Source organism: Xyrauchen texanus, chromosome 14 (assembly GCF_025860055.1).
Source record: "Xyrauchen texanus isolate HMW12.3.18 chromosome 14, RBS_HiC_50CHRs, whole genome shotgun sequence".
Taxonomy (NCBI): Eukaryota; Metazoa; Chordata; class Actinopteri; order Cypriniformes; family Catostomidae; genus Xyrauchen; species Xyrauchen texanus.
This window is the reverse complement of record NC_068289.1, coordinates 5,138,713-5,152,705: the sequence shown is the minus strand read 5'-3', so window position 1 is coordinate 5,152,705 and position 13,993 is coordinate 5,138,713. Positions and strand designations below refer to the sequence as shown.

The following is a 13,993-nucleotide window of genomic DNA, read 5'->3' as shown; positions in this document are numbered from 1 at the left end:
ATAATATATAAATGTATAGTTGTCAACCACAAAAGAAATGGGAAGTGGCGTCTCCTACCATCTAAAGCAGGGATTGGCAACCTAAGGGGTAATCACTGGCACGCCAGCAACGGTGAGAGAGGAGTAGACTATTTTATTCATATAAAATTCCACCCCTGCATTACGGTCTACATCTTGATGTAATCCATCCTCATGATCACACAGTGTGTTTTCACGAGCTGAATGAGAGGCTAAAAATTTTAGCAGTGCTTCACTTTCGGTTAATCGCACGAGTAAACACGCCCGCTTTGCTTCTGTCAGGCTACACTGATGAGAGTCTACATTGGAGGATTTCATTTCTTTCTTTTAACTTTCAGAACAACACATAATGCAATAAGAAAAACACCACTATTAATCCTTAAGATATCCAACCCAGCATACAGGTTATTATTATTAAGTTATATTAAATGATTCAAAGAGAAAACATAAACCCACACCTTCGAATTCAAAAAACACACATTTTTCAAAATATAAATTAAACCTGGAAATAAAGTTTTAGGATATTACAGGTGTGATTCACCCAAAAGGGCTAAATAGTCGGCTTGTAATGTGCAAATTTGCTTGCCATTATGCATCATGCAATTTGTTACTGCCTTGTAAATAGTCTTTATTTTATATGCAAGCCGATTTGAAACATCCATTGGAGGATGGAGGAAGAGGAGGAGGAAGATAGAGAGGGAATCTCTCATTGCACACTCTTACTCTAATCTCCTCAAACCAAATTGTAGGCATATTTATTTAAGTTTTAAACTGCACGGTCACATTACATTACTAATGTCTTCTTAAATAATCTGTTTAATAAGAATATATCACCTTTATATTGCCATTACAATTATGTTGGCACAGCCATTGACCTGGAAAAAAAAAGGCACCCCATGTCAATAAGGTTGCCGACCCCTTTTCTAAAGCTGGATAAGCCTATTAAAGTTGCTATTCTAACTATACACAATTGTATTGGTATTTGGGATACTTCATCTACCGACCATCCTGACAAAAATTTTTAAAAATAATTTCGATACTTCAAAATCATTCCGAAGATATTAACGATAAAATTAATTTGGTTTAATGCAATTTGAGTAATTTATCAATATCTACTCATGACAAACTCCACATGTAACCAAACTCGGTGCACATAGTCAATAGGGCGTTTAGAATATGTCAGCAAAGTTTCGTACAATTCTGCTAATTTGGGCCACAACTAAAAAACTGTCATAAATTTTGCAGTTGTTTGAGCGACAAAGCTAAAATTAGATATGAATCTTCTTTGCTTCAAATGCTAACATATTTTTTTTACATAGATTCAACAAATTAACAAAAATGTTCGCCACCAGCCAATCAAATTTCAGCACCGTATAACTCGTATTGGGAATGGCCAAGGATTATGGAAATTATGATATAAAAGCAGGGTGTCAACTCAAAGCCACATATAAACTTTTGTGACAATCGGCCAAATTTGTATAATTATCAAATTTGATTATTTTGGTCATCTCGCTTATATTTATTCTTCTCCTTCTTCTGTATACATTTCCTATGGCAGCCCATAGAACCGTTTGCGGGAAAGTTATGAAATTTTGCACACAGATAGAGGACAGTCTTAAGTTATACCATAGCAAAACCCTCTAGCACCACCAACAGTGCAAATTTTCACTCATGTTTAGAGTGTCGTATGGATAAACCTTTTCAGAATCACTTTTCAACTAATTTAGTTAAGGCAGGAACTATTCTGTCAATTCAAATTATTTGGCATCCACTGAATCATTACTGTCAATTCTGATTATTTAGGAAATCTCTCCACATGTGTGTGGGCACTGATGATTGCCGCTTGTAGCTATATTTATTATTATTATTATTATTATTATTCTGCCCAAAAACTGATTGTGCAGACCAAACCGTAAGGCCTAGAGAAACTTGAAACTTTCAGGGATGGTAGCACACCGGCTGGCTCACGGTAATCATTTAATTGGCGCAATCGCCTCATAGGTGCCATAATACTGAACAAAAATAATTTGGGCCATAACTCTTGGGCTGTAAGGGCTGGAATCAAAATATTTTTTTCTTGTGATTCCTTGCGCCATAATGAATCTTTTAAGATCCAGCCCTTTTTGGCTCCTCATGTGCTCAGATAGGATATAAAGGCAGGCCTACACACAGTCATAAAGCCTGACTGAGGCCTGTAGAAACACTCCAAGCCAAAACACCACCAAAATCAAACAAAGGTAGTCCAAACAGACTACAGATCCCATCAAGCCTTGCTCACTTTACACCTTGGTGTGAAACTTTGAAGGATCGAACTCTGAACTCCTATTGGATGAAACGCACGACAGAACGCGTCCCTCAACAATGATGTCATCGACATTATTCAGTGACAATATTTGTCAAACCAGTGCAAAAGGATTCAGCAGTGTCCAACTAAGAACAGAGGAATTTTGAAATTTTGATACATCATCAAATGTTATGCCAAAATGTAATTAGTGGGCATGGCTACTTCACGAAAATGGTTATAACTTTTGAACAAATTGAGATATTAACACCAAATGTGGTACACTTATGTATGGGTCGTTTTGAGGACACACAAACAAATTGCACACCTCTGCCTTTTGGTGGTGCTATAATAATTAAAAAACAAAAAATGGCTCTAACTATGGAACCGTTGGTCCAATTGACTTGAAATATTGCATGAAGTTTCTTTGTCTAAGGTGCCATCAATGTCTTTTAGGACAGTCGCATATCTTTTTTTTCTTCAGATTGACAATTTTGTATTGATTCACATAAATGAACACAGAAGAACAAAACATATATACACAGAATTGAGTCTTTCACAATCATTGATAAATGCAATTAAGCCCAGCCTCACACATCGTTTGAAAATCTTTATATTAAAGGGTCAAAATTAATTCTAACTAAATAAGACATTTGCTGGGAATAAAATACCCAAATACTTAATGCCCTGTTTGGGCCACTGGAAGGCGCCCGGCTGGAAGACAAAAAGCTTTGGATTTAGACCAATTGACTTTGTATCCTGAGAACTTAGAAAAGGAATTAATAATTATGTTTTGGCCAGGCATAGATCTAGTAGGGTCAGAGACGAATAATAAAATATCATCTGCGTAAAGCAGAAGCTTATGTGCCATACCTTCCGCCATCACCCATGGAAAATAATCCTCCTTTCTTATCGTGGCTGCTAATGGTTCCAGGGCAAGACAGAACAATAATGGGAAAAGTGGGAAACCCTGCTGGGTGTCCCTATCCAGAGTAAAATAATCTGAAATTAATCAATTTGTTTGTATTGCCGCTACAGTGTGTCTATAAAGTAACTTAATCCATTTAACATACTCCCAAACCCATACATTTCCATAATCCATTCTACCATATCAAATTCTTTATTGGTGTCAAGTGAGATGGCCGCGACCAGAGTCTGATCATTCGCCACTGACCACATGATATTGATGAAATGCCTAATGTTATCAGAAGAGCTGCTACAGCCCTGAATAAACCCCACCTGATCTATATGTATAAGAGATGTCATAACTTTACTTATTGATTAGCCACGATTTTTGACAATATTTTAACATCTAGCTGGATATGGAAAATTGGATGTTACTCTTACACTCACTGGGATCTTTATCCTTTTTAAGAATCTGACTGATCCGGGCTTGTGTCATGGTTGGCGGAAGCTTTCCATTCTAATTCTGTATAAACTTCTAACAAAAGTGAAGCTAGTTCTGTAGCATAAGATCTAAAAAAGCCATCTGGCCCCAGAGCCTTGCCTGGAGACAGGGCCTTAATTACCTCGTCAAGCTCCTCTAAGGTTATCTCAGATACTCTGGGAGTGTAATGTCACGTAGAGCGGTGTGATGAGATATCGTTCCCCATAGCGCATACAGCAATGTCGAGTGAACCAAATCGAAAGGGAACGTCTCCGGTTACACACGTATCCTTGGTTTCCTGAGATGAAGAGAATGAGACATTGCGAATGCTGGCTGCACTACTACTTCAGAGTTTCATAATATGAGTGACTCACTCTTGTCCCTCAGTCAGAACATTCTGTAGAAATGGTATAAGTGCCCGCTTATATTAGCCAACTGCGCGCCTACAAGTGCAGGTCTCAGATACCAATCAATTGCCAATCAGAGGATTGGTGTGATTGTGTAAGTGTTTCAACAAGGTTATATCGAAGGACACTCCCCATAGTGCTTACAGCAATATCTCATTCCATTCATCTCAGGGTACCGAGGTTCCATGTGTATCTGGAGTTGTTATTGCAAGACCCGCTGAACCTGCTTGAAAATGGAAGATCCAGAAAACAACATGTTTCTTAGTCAGAATCTGTGTTGGTAAATCTTTTTTTCAGAAAAAAAAAACCATTGATATTTATGTATTTATATATATATATATATATAATTTAATTAATTTGTGATTTACACAATTGAGTCCTGTTTTTCTCTAAATCACAAAGCTGTTATTAAGGCACAAAACTGTTTTTCTATCAATGTAGGCTGCTCTTATTATTATGCGTTCTGTATCAAGCAAACAATGAAATATAACAAACCACCCCTTACACAAAATTTGTTAAATAATTTCAACTTTAGATTGGGTACTGCAAAAATATGAATAAATACTGTAATTAATAAATGATTTATAAATAGTAAAAGCATGCTTACATGAACTATCAAAAAGTAAATGTGTGGCTTTTACAGATGTTTGTTACTAATTAGTTGGACATCAATTAATGATTTGTAAACATGAATAATGTTTAAATTCTGAAAACATTTGTATATATAAAAAAGTACAATAACTAATTTATAAATAATTTGAGAAAAAGTTTAAGGACATTTTTAAGCATTCAAATGTGCATTAACAAACAATCTGTTAATCATTATGTAACATTTGTTAAAATCATTTAAAGATATTAAAAAGTGCAAAGCCATATAGGAATGAACGTTTACAAAAATGTTATTTATAATGCTTTACAGATCATTAGTTAAATTTATTAGTAAACATTAACAAGCGCATTAGCTCATATTTCTAACTATCTGAATATACATTAACTAATGATCTGTTAAGCATTATTTAATGTTTGTAAATGGTTTATTAATGAAAGTTATTACAAAGTGTTACCCATTTTAGTTTAGTTTTCATTAATGAAAATAACACTTGAACAACTTTCATAAACAGTATGCATTTAGAGTGTTATGGGCCAGCTTTATGTTTACCTGTTGCCTCCCTACCACTGCATATTCTTATGATTATACAAATACATTAGATATGAAATCTGTACTAGATAGTTAGAGGGTATTTTATTAGTATAAACTAACCCTAAATGTTTGAATGTTTATGTAATAAATGGTAATTAGTGGGATAAAAAGTTATGTACACCCCTCACGCAACTAGATGGTTGCAGGTGCGATCTCTTTAAAATACCTGCAGAAATTTGGAAACATAGTCTATTTGTAAACTATTCAGATCAGTACTGTATATCTAGAATATGTATATAAATGTGTAATTATTACATTTGTCTCATATCTCACCTTCCATCTCTCTCTCTCTATTTTTCTTGGTTTGTAACCTTTACTCTGTAATATCTCTCTATCGCTGTGTAGGACCGTCAGCCTGCTTTAAAAAGAGGTGAAGGAGAGTCACCGCCCAATACAAGCCCTGAGGATACTGGCCAGTGTTTCAAGTTCACTGGTGATGGTCAAGCACTGCAAGTGAGCCTGCAACACACAGACTGTCACTACAAATCTGTGCTCTCTGTGTGTGTGTGTGTGTGTGTGTGTGTGTGTGTGTGTGTGTGTGTGTGTGTGTGTGTGTGTGTGTGTGTGTGTGTGTGTGTGTGTGCGTGTTTTTGTGATTTACGAGGACAATTTTGTAAGTTACAAATTAGTAATTACAAGGGTATTATGCTATAAATGTGATTTATGAGGACATTTCTAGTGTCCCCATAATTCAGATCGCTTAAAAATCATACTAAACAATGTTTTATTGAAAATGTAAAAATGTAGAAGGTTTTCTGTGAGGGTTAGGTTTAGGGGTTGTGTTAGGTTTAGAGGATAGAATCTATAGTTTGTACAGTATAAAAGTCATTATGTCTATGGAAAGTCCTCATAATGATAGGTAGACCAACGTGTGTGTGTGTGTGTGTGTGTGTGTGTGTGTGTGTGTGTGTGTGTGTGTGTGTGTGTGTGTGTGTGTGTGTGTGTGCGCGTGCGTGTGTTTGTAACATTTTGACCCAGTTTACACCTGGTATTAAGATGCGTCTCAGGGTGGACCGATCACATGTGGTCAGAGACACGTCACTCTTTACACCTTGTTGCATAAAATCGTCTCCTGTGACCACTTGTGTTTGGATTTCAAGGACAAGGTCTCTGATTTCATGATGACAGACATCAATCACTATGTCAGTATGTTGCTGCATGACAGTAAAGAGCAAGAAAGTCATGAAATACAAATAAAGATAAAAATAAAATGGTGCACTGTTTCTCACAGATGCGTTTGAAATATAATCCAAGCACAAACGCAACATTTTGAGCAGAATTTTCCATTATTTTAGTGGAATACTTGTATTAACTGAGCTTCAGATGCGTTCTCCTCAACTGTGTCAGTTTTGATATATTGTTGATATCAGGCACACTGAAGATCTGTAAAGTTCTCATGCATGTATATGTATGCGCTTGTTTAAATGTTCAGATCGGATGGTTATTTCCTTTTAAAGCCGCATGTAACCGGCAAAGTTTAAAATTCTTGTTTTAGCACAGCTGTGGATTGACAGGTGAGGCAAATTGCTCCACTTCTGTCCGGGATGCATCAGGACAAATTAGCCTCACACCTCAAATATGATGTGGTCACATGTGTCTTTGACTACCTCCTTATGGGGTTTTTGTGGTCTGATCACAAAACATTTCGCATCCCATTTACTACTGTTTTTCACGCTGACCACTTGTGATCTGATCACCGGAAACACATCTTAATACCAGGTATAAAGGGGTCTTTTTCTCCTCTCTGCCTTTAAGATCACCCCTCTGCCCGGAACACATCCCCTTCTTGTGCTGGTTAACCTTAAGAGTGGTGGTCGGCAGGGTGAGAGGTAAACATCTTTAAAGCTTGATCTCTTGCATCATAATTTGTTATGTTCTCCAATCTTATATAGCTTTATTCATTGGTAACACTCTATAATAAGGTTGTGTACTTAAACATTAGTTAAAATGATAACCCAAAATAGTCTCCATGTTCCCACCATGATATTGCTTATAGTTTTATGATCTATTGACCAGCTCACCCAAAAATTGTAATTCTGTCATCATTAACTCACCCTCATGTTGTTCCGAACTCTTTATCTTTCTTTGATGTAAGGCAGAATGTTAGCCTTTGTCACAATTTACTTCATTTTATTACAGAATTTTGGTAACACAACAATAAGGTTCCGTTTGTTAATATTAGTTAACAACATTTCAATAACATGAACTAACAATTAGCAATACGTATTAAGCAATACAATTTTTTTACAATCAAAAGATTAACTAATTAACTAACAATGAACAGTTGTATTTTTATTAACTAACAATAACAAAGATTAATAAATGTTGCAACAAATATGTTGTTAATTTTTTATTCATGATAACTAATGCATTTACTAATGGTAACAAATGGAACCTTAATTATTGTATAGCAGTCTTAATATCTTAACAAATAACTAAAAAAGATATCAAAAACTAGCAATGAACCCTTTACAATAAGGTTCCATTTGTTGACATTAGTAAACAACATTACTTTTACTGCATTTAATAATCTTAGTTAATGTTAAATGAAAATCCCAGGTTCAATACAAGTTAAGCTCAATCTGCAACATTTGTGGCATAAGGTTGATTACAACATTATAAATTAAACAATCATAAACAATGAGTGTGATAACATGAGTTTAGTGTGATAAAATCACTTAAGAACCTTTTCTATTAATTTATATCCAATTTTACAACGTTGTTGCCATGACGATATAATGTCAACAAACCCTAAAATGGCTGAAAAAATTAAGATTTGAACAGCTTTACAGCTCAAATAACACATGAGTTTTAACAGAAGTGCTTTTATAAAATTGTAAGTTTCACATTTCAAAACTTAGCCCCATTCACTTCCATTGTAAATGCGTCACTGTAACTTCTATTTTTAAAGAAATGGATGGACAATTTGTGTTGGTAATCAACTTATATTTAACCTGGACTATTCCTTTAATTTTAACATATAGCACCAGTAATAATTTTTTTTTAATCAAGAGTTGTATGTGTTAATATTAGTTAATGCACTTGACAGGTTCATTAACTCTCTTCTTGAAGTAGGAAGCGGGAGCCAGTTAACAATCCTCATAGTCTTTTATTTTAGCACTTTTCATTGTAAACACACACACTAATGGCTTTTCAGCACACCGATCACACTCACACACACGCACAGTCAGCTTTGTGTGGATTGCCTCTTTTATCCCTCTCCAGCTCTTACTGCAACACAGAACAGCTTTTAGAGATAATTTCCCATATGTGTCAATCCTTACCGTTCTTCTTCTCCTGGCCTCACTCTCCACAGACGTGGCTCGATCATGCCCACAACACTACGTTCCCCCATCGCACAACTCAGGCCGGGGAACCATCCAACCTTTCACTTACTCCTCCCATTTCTGGAGAGGAAATCCGCAACAGCCATCTGCGCCCCTACCTGTAGACCACCTCAAACTTAAAAGGCTGGAGAGCCAGATTCCAATGGGTGATCCGCGTGTTGGCATCCTTCATACGATGGAACCACTGGAGTGGGCCGTGGTCCGAACAGAAGGTGAAGGCATACCCCAACAGATCGCACCGGACAACGGCCATACAATAATTAATATGGGGTGAACCACGTTGGGGCTTGCGGGACCTCTCCTCTCCAAATAATAGGGGCTCGAGCCAATTCAATGTCGAGCATCTTCATACACGAACTTACGAATCATATTCTTTAGGATCTGATTAAACCGTTCGACCAAGCCGTCCATATGGGGATGGTAAACGCTGGTCCGAATCAATTTAATCCCCAATCATTCATACAGGTTCGCGTAGTGTATGTGACACAAACGTAATGCCCTGATCAGTGAGGATTTCTTTCGGAATCCCCACTCAGGAAATTATTCTAAAAAGTGCCTCTGCAACACTTTGCACACCTATATCAGATATTGCGTTGTGTTATCCACCAGAACCAACACAAAGCGATGCCTGCGTGCCGTCTGCTCTAATGGCCTGACAACATTCATACCAATTATTTCAACGGGAACCTCATTTAAAGGAAGGGGGTGCAATGTGACAAGTTCTTTAACTCTCTTCTTGAAGGAGGAAGCGGGAGCCAGGTAGCAATCCACCTAGTCTTTTATTTGAGCACTTTTCCATGTAAACACTCACATTAATGGCCTAATTGCCTCTTTTATCCCTTTCCAGCTCTCACTGCAACACAAAACAGCTATTAAAGATAATTTCCCACAAGTGTCAATCCTTACCGTTCTTCCTCTCCCTGCCTCGCTTTCCACAGACGTCGCTCGGCCACGCCTACATCACCACAATGCACTATGAACTAACATTAACAAAGATTAATAAATGCTGTACAGTAAAAGTATTGTTAGTTAGCATTTTTAGTTCATGTTAACTACTACATCAATCACTTTACAACCTTCAACCTACAAACCTAAAGTTTTACCGATTAATTTCAATGAGAAGTTTTTCTAACCATTTAAATTCAGTCAAATGTGAATAGCCAAATTAAAAGTCTTTTTCTTGCTTGCTGGCAGTGTCCTAAATCCCATCAAAACTAGTAGAAGACAGTAATACGGTTTAAAAAGGAAGAATGTGGGTGTTGTTTCAGCTCTCACCACCCACCCAACGTCCTCCGGGGGACCCATTTTGGGACTTAGCACTGGCATCACCATAGCAACGCAGTTTTAAATACCAATTATTGGCCGATTATCCTCCATTATTAGACATGTGCTCAAACAAAGACGTGATAACTGCCCTGCATCTAAAAAAGAGAGTATTTTGGTGGTTCCTTTGATGCAAACAAAGGAACAGAGTGGTTACCAATTAACTCATACTGTACCGAGTGTATTTTTCATCTTATTCACCCTACTCAGCATACTGAAAGCTCATTGGTTGAGCTTGACACTTAACTGCACTCTTTTGTTCTTTGCATAGGGAATGAATGAAGCCTTCAGTGTTGATAATTGCTCAAATTATCACCCCCTCATAAAAGCATAACACATGGCACACCTCAAACTAACAGTCTGTCTTATTCTGATCTCTCTCTCTCTCTCTCTCTCTCTCTCTCTCTCTCTCCTTTCACTCTCTTTATTCTCTTTCAATCTCTCTATCTACCTCTCTGTATGTCTTTACACACAAAAGGGGCATAGTAGCTAACACAGTTAGTGAAGGACATTGCAGAGTCCTTGGTAATCATTTTATTGCTTCAAGGTTATTGAGGAGTACTGCTGCAACAGTATGCTATCTACGTATGTATGTGTTTTTTCAACGTTTATTGGACTCTTTTGTCACCAATGATTCCCAAGGTTGTGTGGTTATGAAAATGATGTCATCATTTACTTACCCATATGTTGTTCCAACCCTGTATGGCTTTCTTTCTTCAGTGGAATGCAAAAGGAGATGTTAGACAAAATGTTAGTCTCAGTCACCATACTGAGTCACATACACCAAAGATATATGAAAATGAATGATGACTGAAACCAACATTCTGCCTAGTACTTCCTTTTGTGTTCCATGGAAGAAAGAAAGCCATACAGGTTTGGAACATCATGAGGGTGAGTAAATGATGACAGAATTTTATTTATCATAATGGAAAGATTATAGCGATATCGTCGGTGATAATGTAATTCTTCCAATGCTGTCTTTTGTTAATGCATTTCATGCTGATTACTTGTTCTCTGTGTCTTTCCAAATCAGGGTGCTGCGGAAGTTCCAGTACATTCTCAATCCCAGACAGGTGTACAGTCTGGACAGGGGAGGACCCATGGTGGGGTAAGTCAAGCCAGCATTAAAGTTGGAGGAAGATAGATGCAAAGAGATGGAGAAAAGCATTTTTGTCATTACAGGGAATTGCTCAAAAATAGTTTTACATTCTCAGTGTTGTTTTGTTCTGGCACGGTTCCCTCTCTCTCTTGTCCCTATGCTTCCACAAACCTGCAATAAAGTTAGCCAACCTGCAATCAACTAGTCTGAGAGAGGAACCAGAAGTGTAGCTGACATTTAGAGACCTACAAGATACTTACTATGACTCAAGCAGACTTCGCTGAAGCTCCCTGCTGAGTAAATAGTCATTCAAGCTCTGAATGTGGCTTAATGTACTGCTGAGCTTGTCAGTCACGACAAGGCTTCCTCTTCAAGTAAATATATTGTACTAAAGCCTCTTTACCCCCCCACTCCCCCCACCCCCACCCCTTCAAGAACTGTACACTTCCAGAGTGAGGAAAAAGGCTGTACAAAATCACTCTGGACCCCACTCACCCAGCCCACTACCTTATTGAACTGTTGCCTTCTGGCCGACGCTTCAGAGCTCTGAGCACCAGAACCGTCAGGCACAGGAACAGTTTTTCCCTCAGGCTATCCATCTCATGAACAGTTAAAGCCACCCCATTGAGTATTTATAATAATTATGTGCAATTTAGTCAGTTTAGTCTATTTATATTATCCAACATATCCACTTCTGCCATTACATACATTGCACTGTACATAACATACTGTATTTTTATACTTTATATAACGGATTTGTAGGAGATTTGCACTACGTATGTGTATGCGTGTATGTATGAAGGTGTGTGTCTGTGTGTATCTACGTATATGTATAATTATTTTATATTATTATCTATGTCTTGCTGCTGTTTTTGTATTGTTTTTTTTGTATTGTTGTGCACTAGAAGCTAAATTCCTTGTATGTGTAAGCATACTTGGCAATAAAGCTCATTCTGATTCACACATGCAATGAACAGAAGACTGTTTTTTTTTTTATCAACTCGGGGTCTTTCAATTCAGTTTCAGCAGTAGCGTTGCAGTGGAATTTGACAGTTTCACTGCTGGACTGCTATATAAGTATACTCAAGCCCCTATTTCTGATCTAAGCCGACTGCTGAGATCTCTCCCAGAGGAAAGATTTTGTAGGATTCCCAGATTGCCCTTTCAGAGTTCTCAGTTTTGTTGTACTGTATTACTAAACAGTACCAACTCTAAATTCTAAATACGCACACCCTTGACTGTGCATTATATATTAACGTAAGTAGAAAGCATTTTATAGATCATGGTTTTTTGACAGTAGAGAAAAGAGTGAACTTCTTAAAATTGGGTATTACCCATACAATCTTAAATCATTTGGTGCCAAGTATCTGGATAACTACTTTGACATAGTAAAAGACCGGCATATGGTACAAGGAGTAGTGATTATACTATATACCCATGCAGGTTTAATAGTTTGATGGGGAAAAATACCTTTTTCTACTCAAGTGCAGTTGTTTGGAATAAACTTCCAGAGTCTTTGAAGAGTATAACAAATTTAAGACGTTTTAAAATAGAGGTTTTTTTCTTTTGTAAGTCGCTTTGGATAAAAGCGTCTGCCAAATGAATAAATGTAAATGTAAAGGTTAGAAGATGTCTTTTAGTTTTTGAAGGTTTGATTGTAAATGAGTGAACTGTTCAACTCTGGCTTGTCTGTATTTTAAGTGTCGATTTAAAAAAAATTCATTTCACAGAGGTGGAGGTTGATGTAGATGAGGAAAACTTGTATGAGTATGGTACTATTTTAGAGAGTGGTCAAAACATTTAATAATTCCTTACATGGCTGTTGGGCACTTTGTTCAGGGGCGGGTTTGGTTATTAGAAATAATTAATAATGATCAAAGACAGCTATTAATTATTAAAATCAATAGAACATTGATTAGAATCAACATAAGCTAATTAATCCTTCAAATCAACAATCACCAAAGATAACTAGCAATTGTCAAAATCAATAGAATATTAATAAGAGTTAATATTGCTGGGGCACCACCCTGGAATCAGGGACTAATAACCACACAGTATAGCAGTCTCAATATATGATTCTCTTAGGAAAGTCGACATCTAGAGAACATCGACATTCAAAAAGGGAACAATGATGCTTGAATCCGAGCACTGACATCCCCTGCCAGCCCTTGGCACAGGTGCATGCAGAACAATACCAAAACACATCTCTTTAAAGTATAACAAAGTTTATTGATGCAGTCGATAAACTTCTGACTTCAAACTAAACAGTAACATTACTAGACGTGTGTGTGTGTGTGTGTGTGTGCGTGCGGCGTGTGCATGTGCGTGTGCATGCGCTTGTGTGTGTGTGTGTGTGTGTGTGTGTGTGTGTGTGTGTGCGTGTGTGAATGGGTGTATGTGTGTGTGTGAATGGGTGTATAGTGTGTGTGTGTGTGTATACTAAAGGAGAAAGATTTCCAGCCAGAGAATCTGATCGCGAATGTGGACAAAGAGACTAGATAATGGCGCCTGCCCGTTTAACACGCGTCTCCGCTGGTACGATAACTTTGGGACAAAGCTGTGCTCTATCGCTGTTATCTGCTCACCAAATGTGTCTGCAGGTATTTTTTGAGGGGTCGTGTGTGTGTGCGGTTAGTACAAGAGAGAGAGAACCGAATGATGGCACCGAAGCCGGTTTTAGCACTTGTGAGAGAGAAGACAACAGCCAGAGATGTGGTGAACAGTTTCTGAAATTCTGAAATTCTGAAGGCCTGACGGGGTGGAGCTCAATCTCACGCACTGCTTCGGGCATGCGATTTGTGAAACAGTTGTCACACTTCGCTTGTAAGCATCAAGGAATAAATTCTGACTGGATACACTTTTTGTTTTTTCTATTTGTTTGTAGATTAATTAAGAGTGGAAAGCGATTCAAAATACATAGGCAAAAAGGT

General features: G+C 37.4%; 1 protein-coding gene across 1 annotated transcript in view; it reads left to right on the top strand.

The window, feature by feature from the left end:
* Window positions 1-13,993, top strand: part of LOC127654950 (diacylglycerol kinase beta-like) — a 144,991-nt gene that overhangs the window by 53,768 nt on the left and 77,230 nt on the right. The window contains exons 15-17 of the mRNA XM_052142529.1: window positions 5,640-5,747; window positions 7,050-7,123; window positions 10,998-11,072. Coding sequence (XP_051998489.1) covers window positions 5,640-5,747; window positions 7,050-7,123; window positions 10,998-11,072 — 257 coding nt within the window. The remainder of the gene's footprint in view (window positions 1-5,639; window positions 5,748-7,049; window positions 7,124-10,997; window positions 11,073-13,993) is intronic.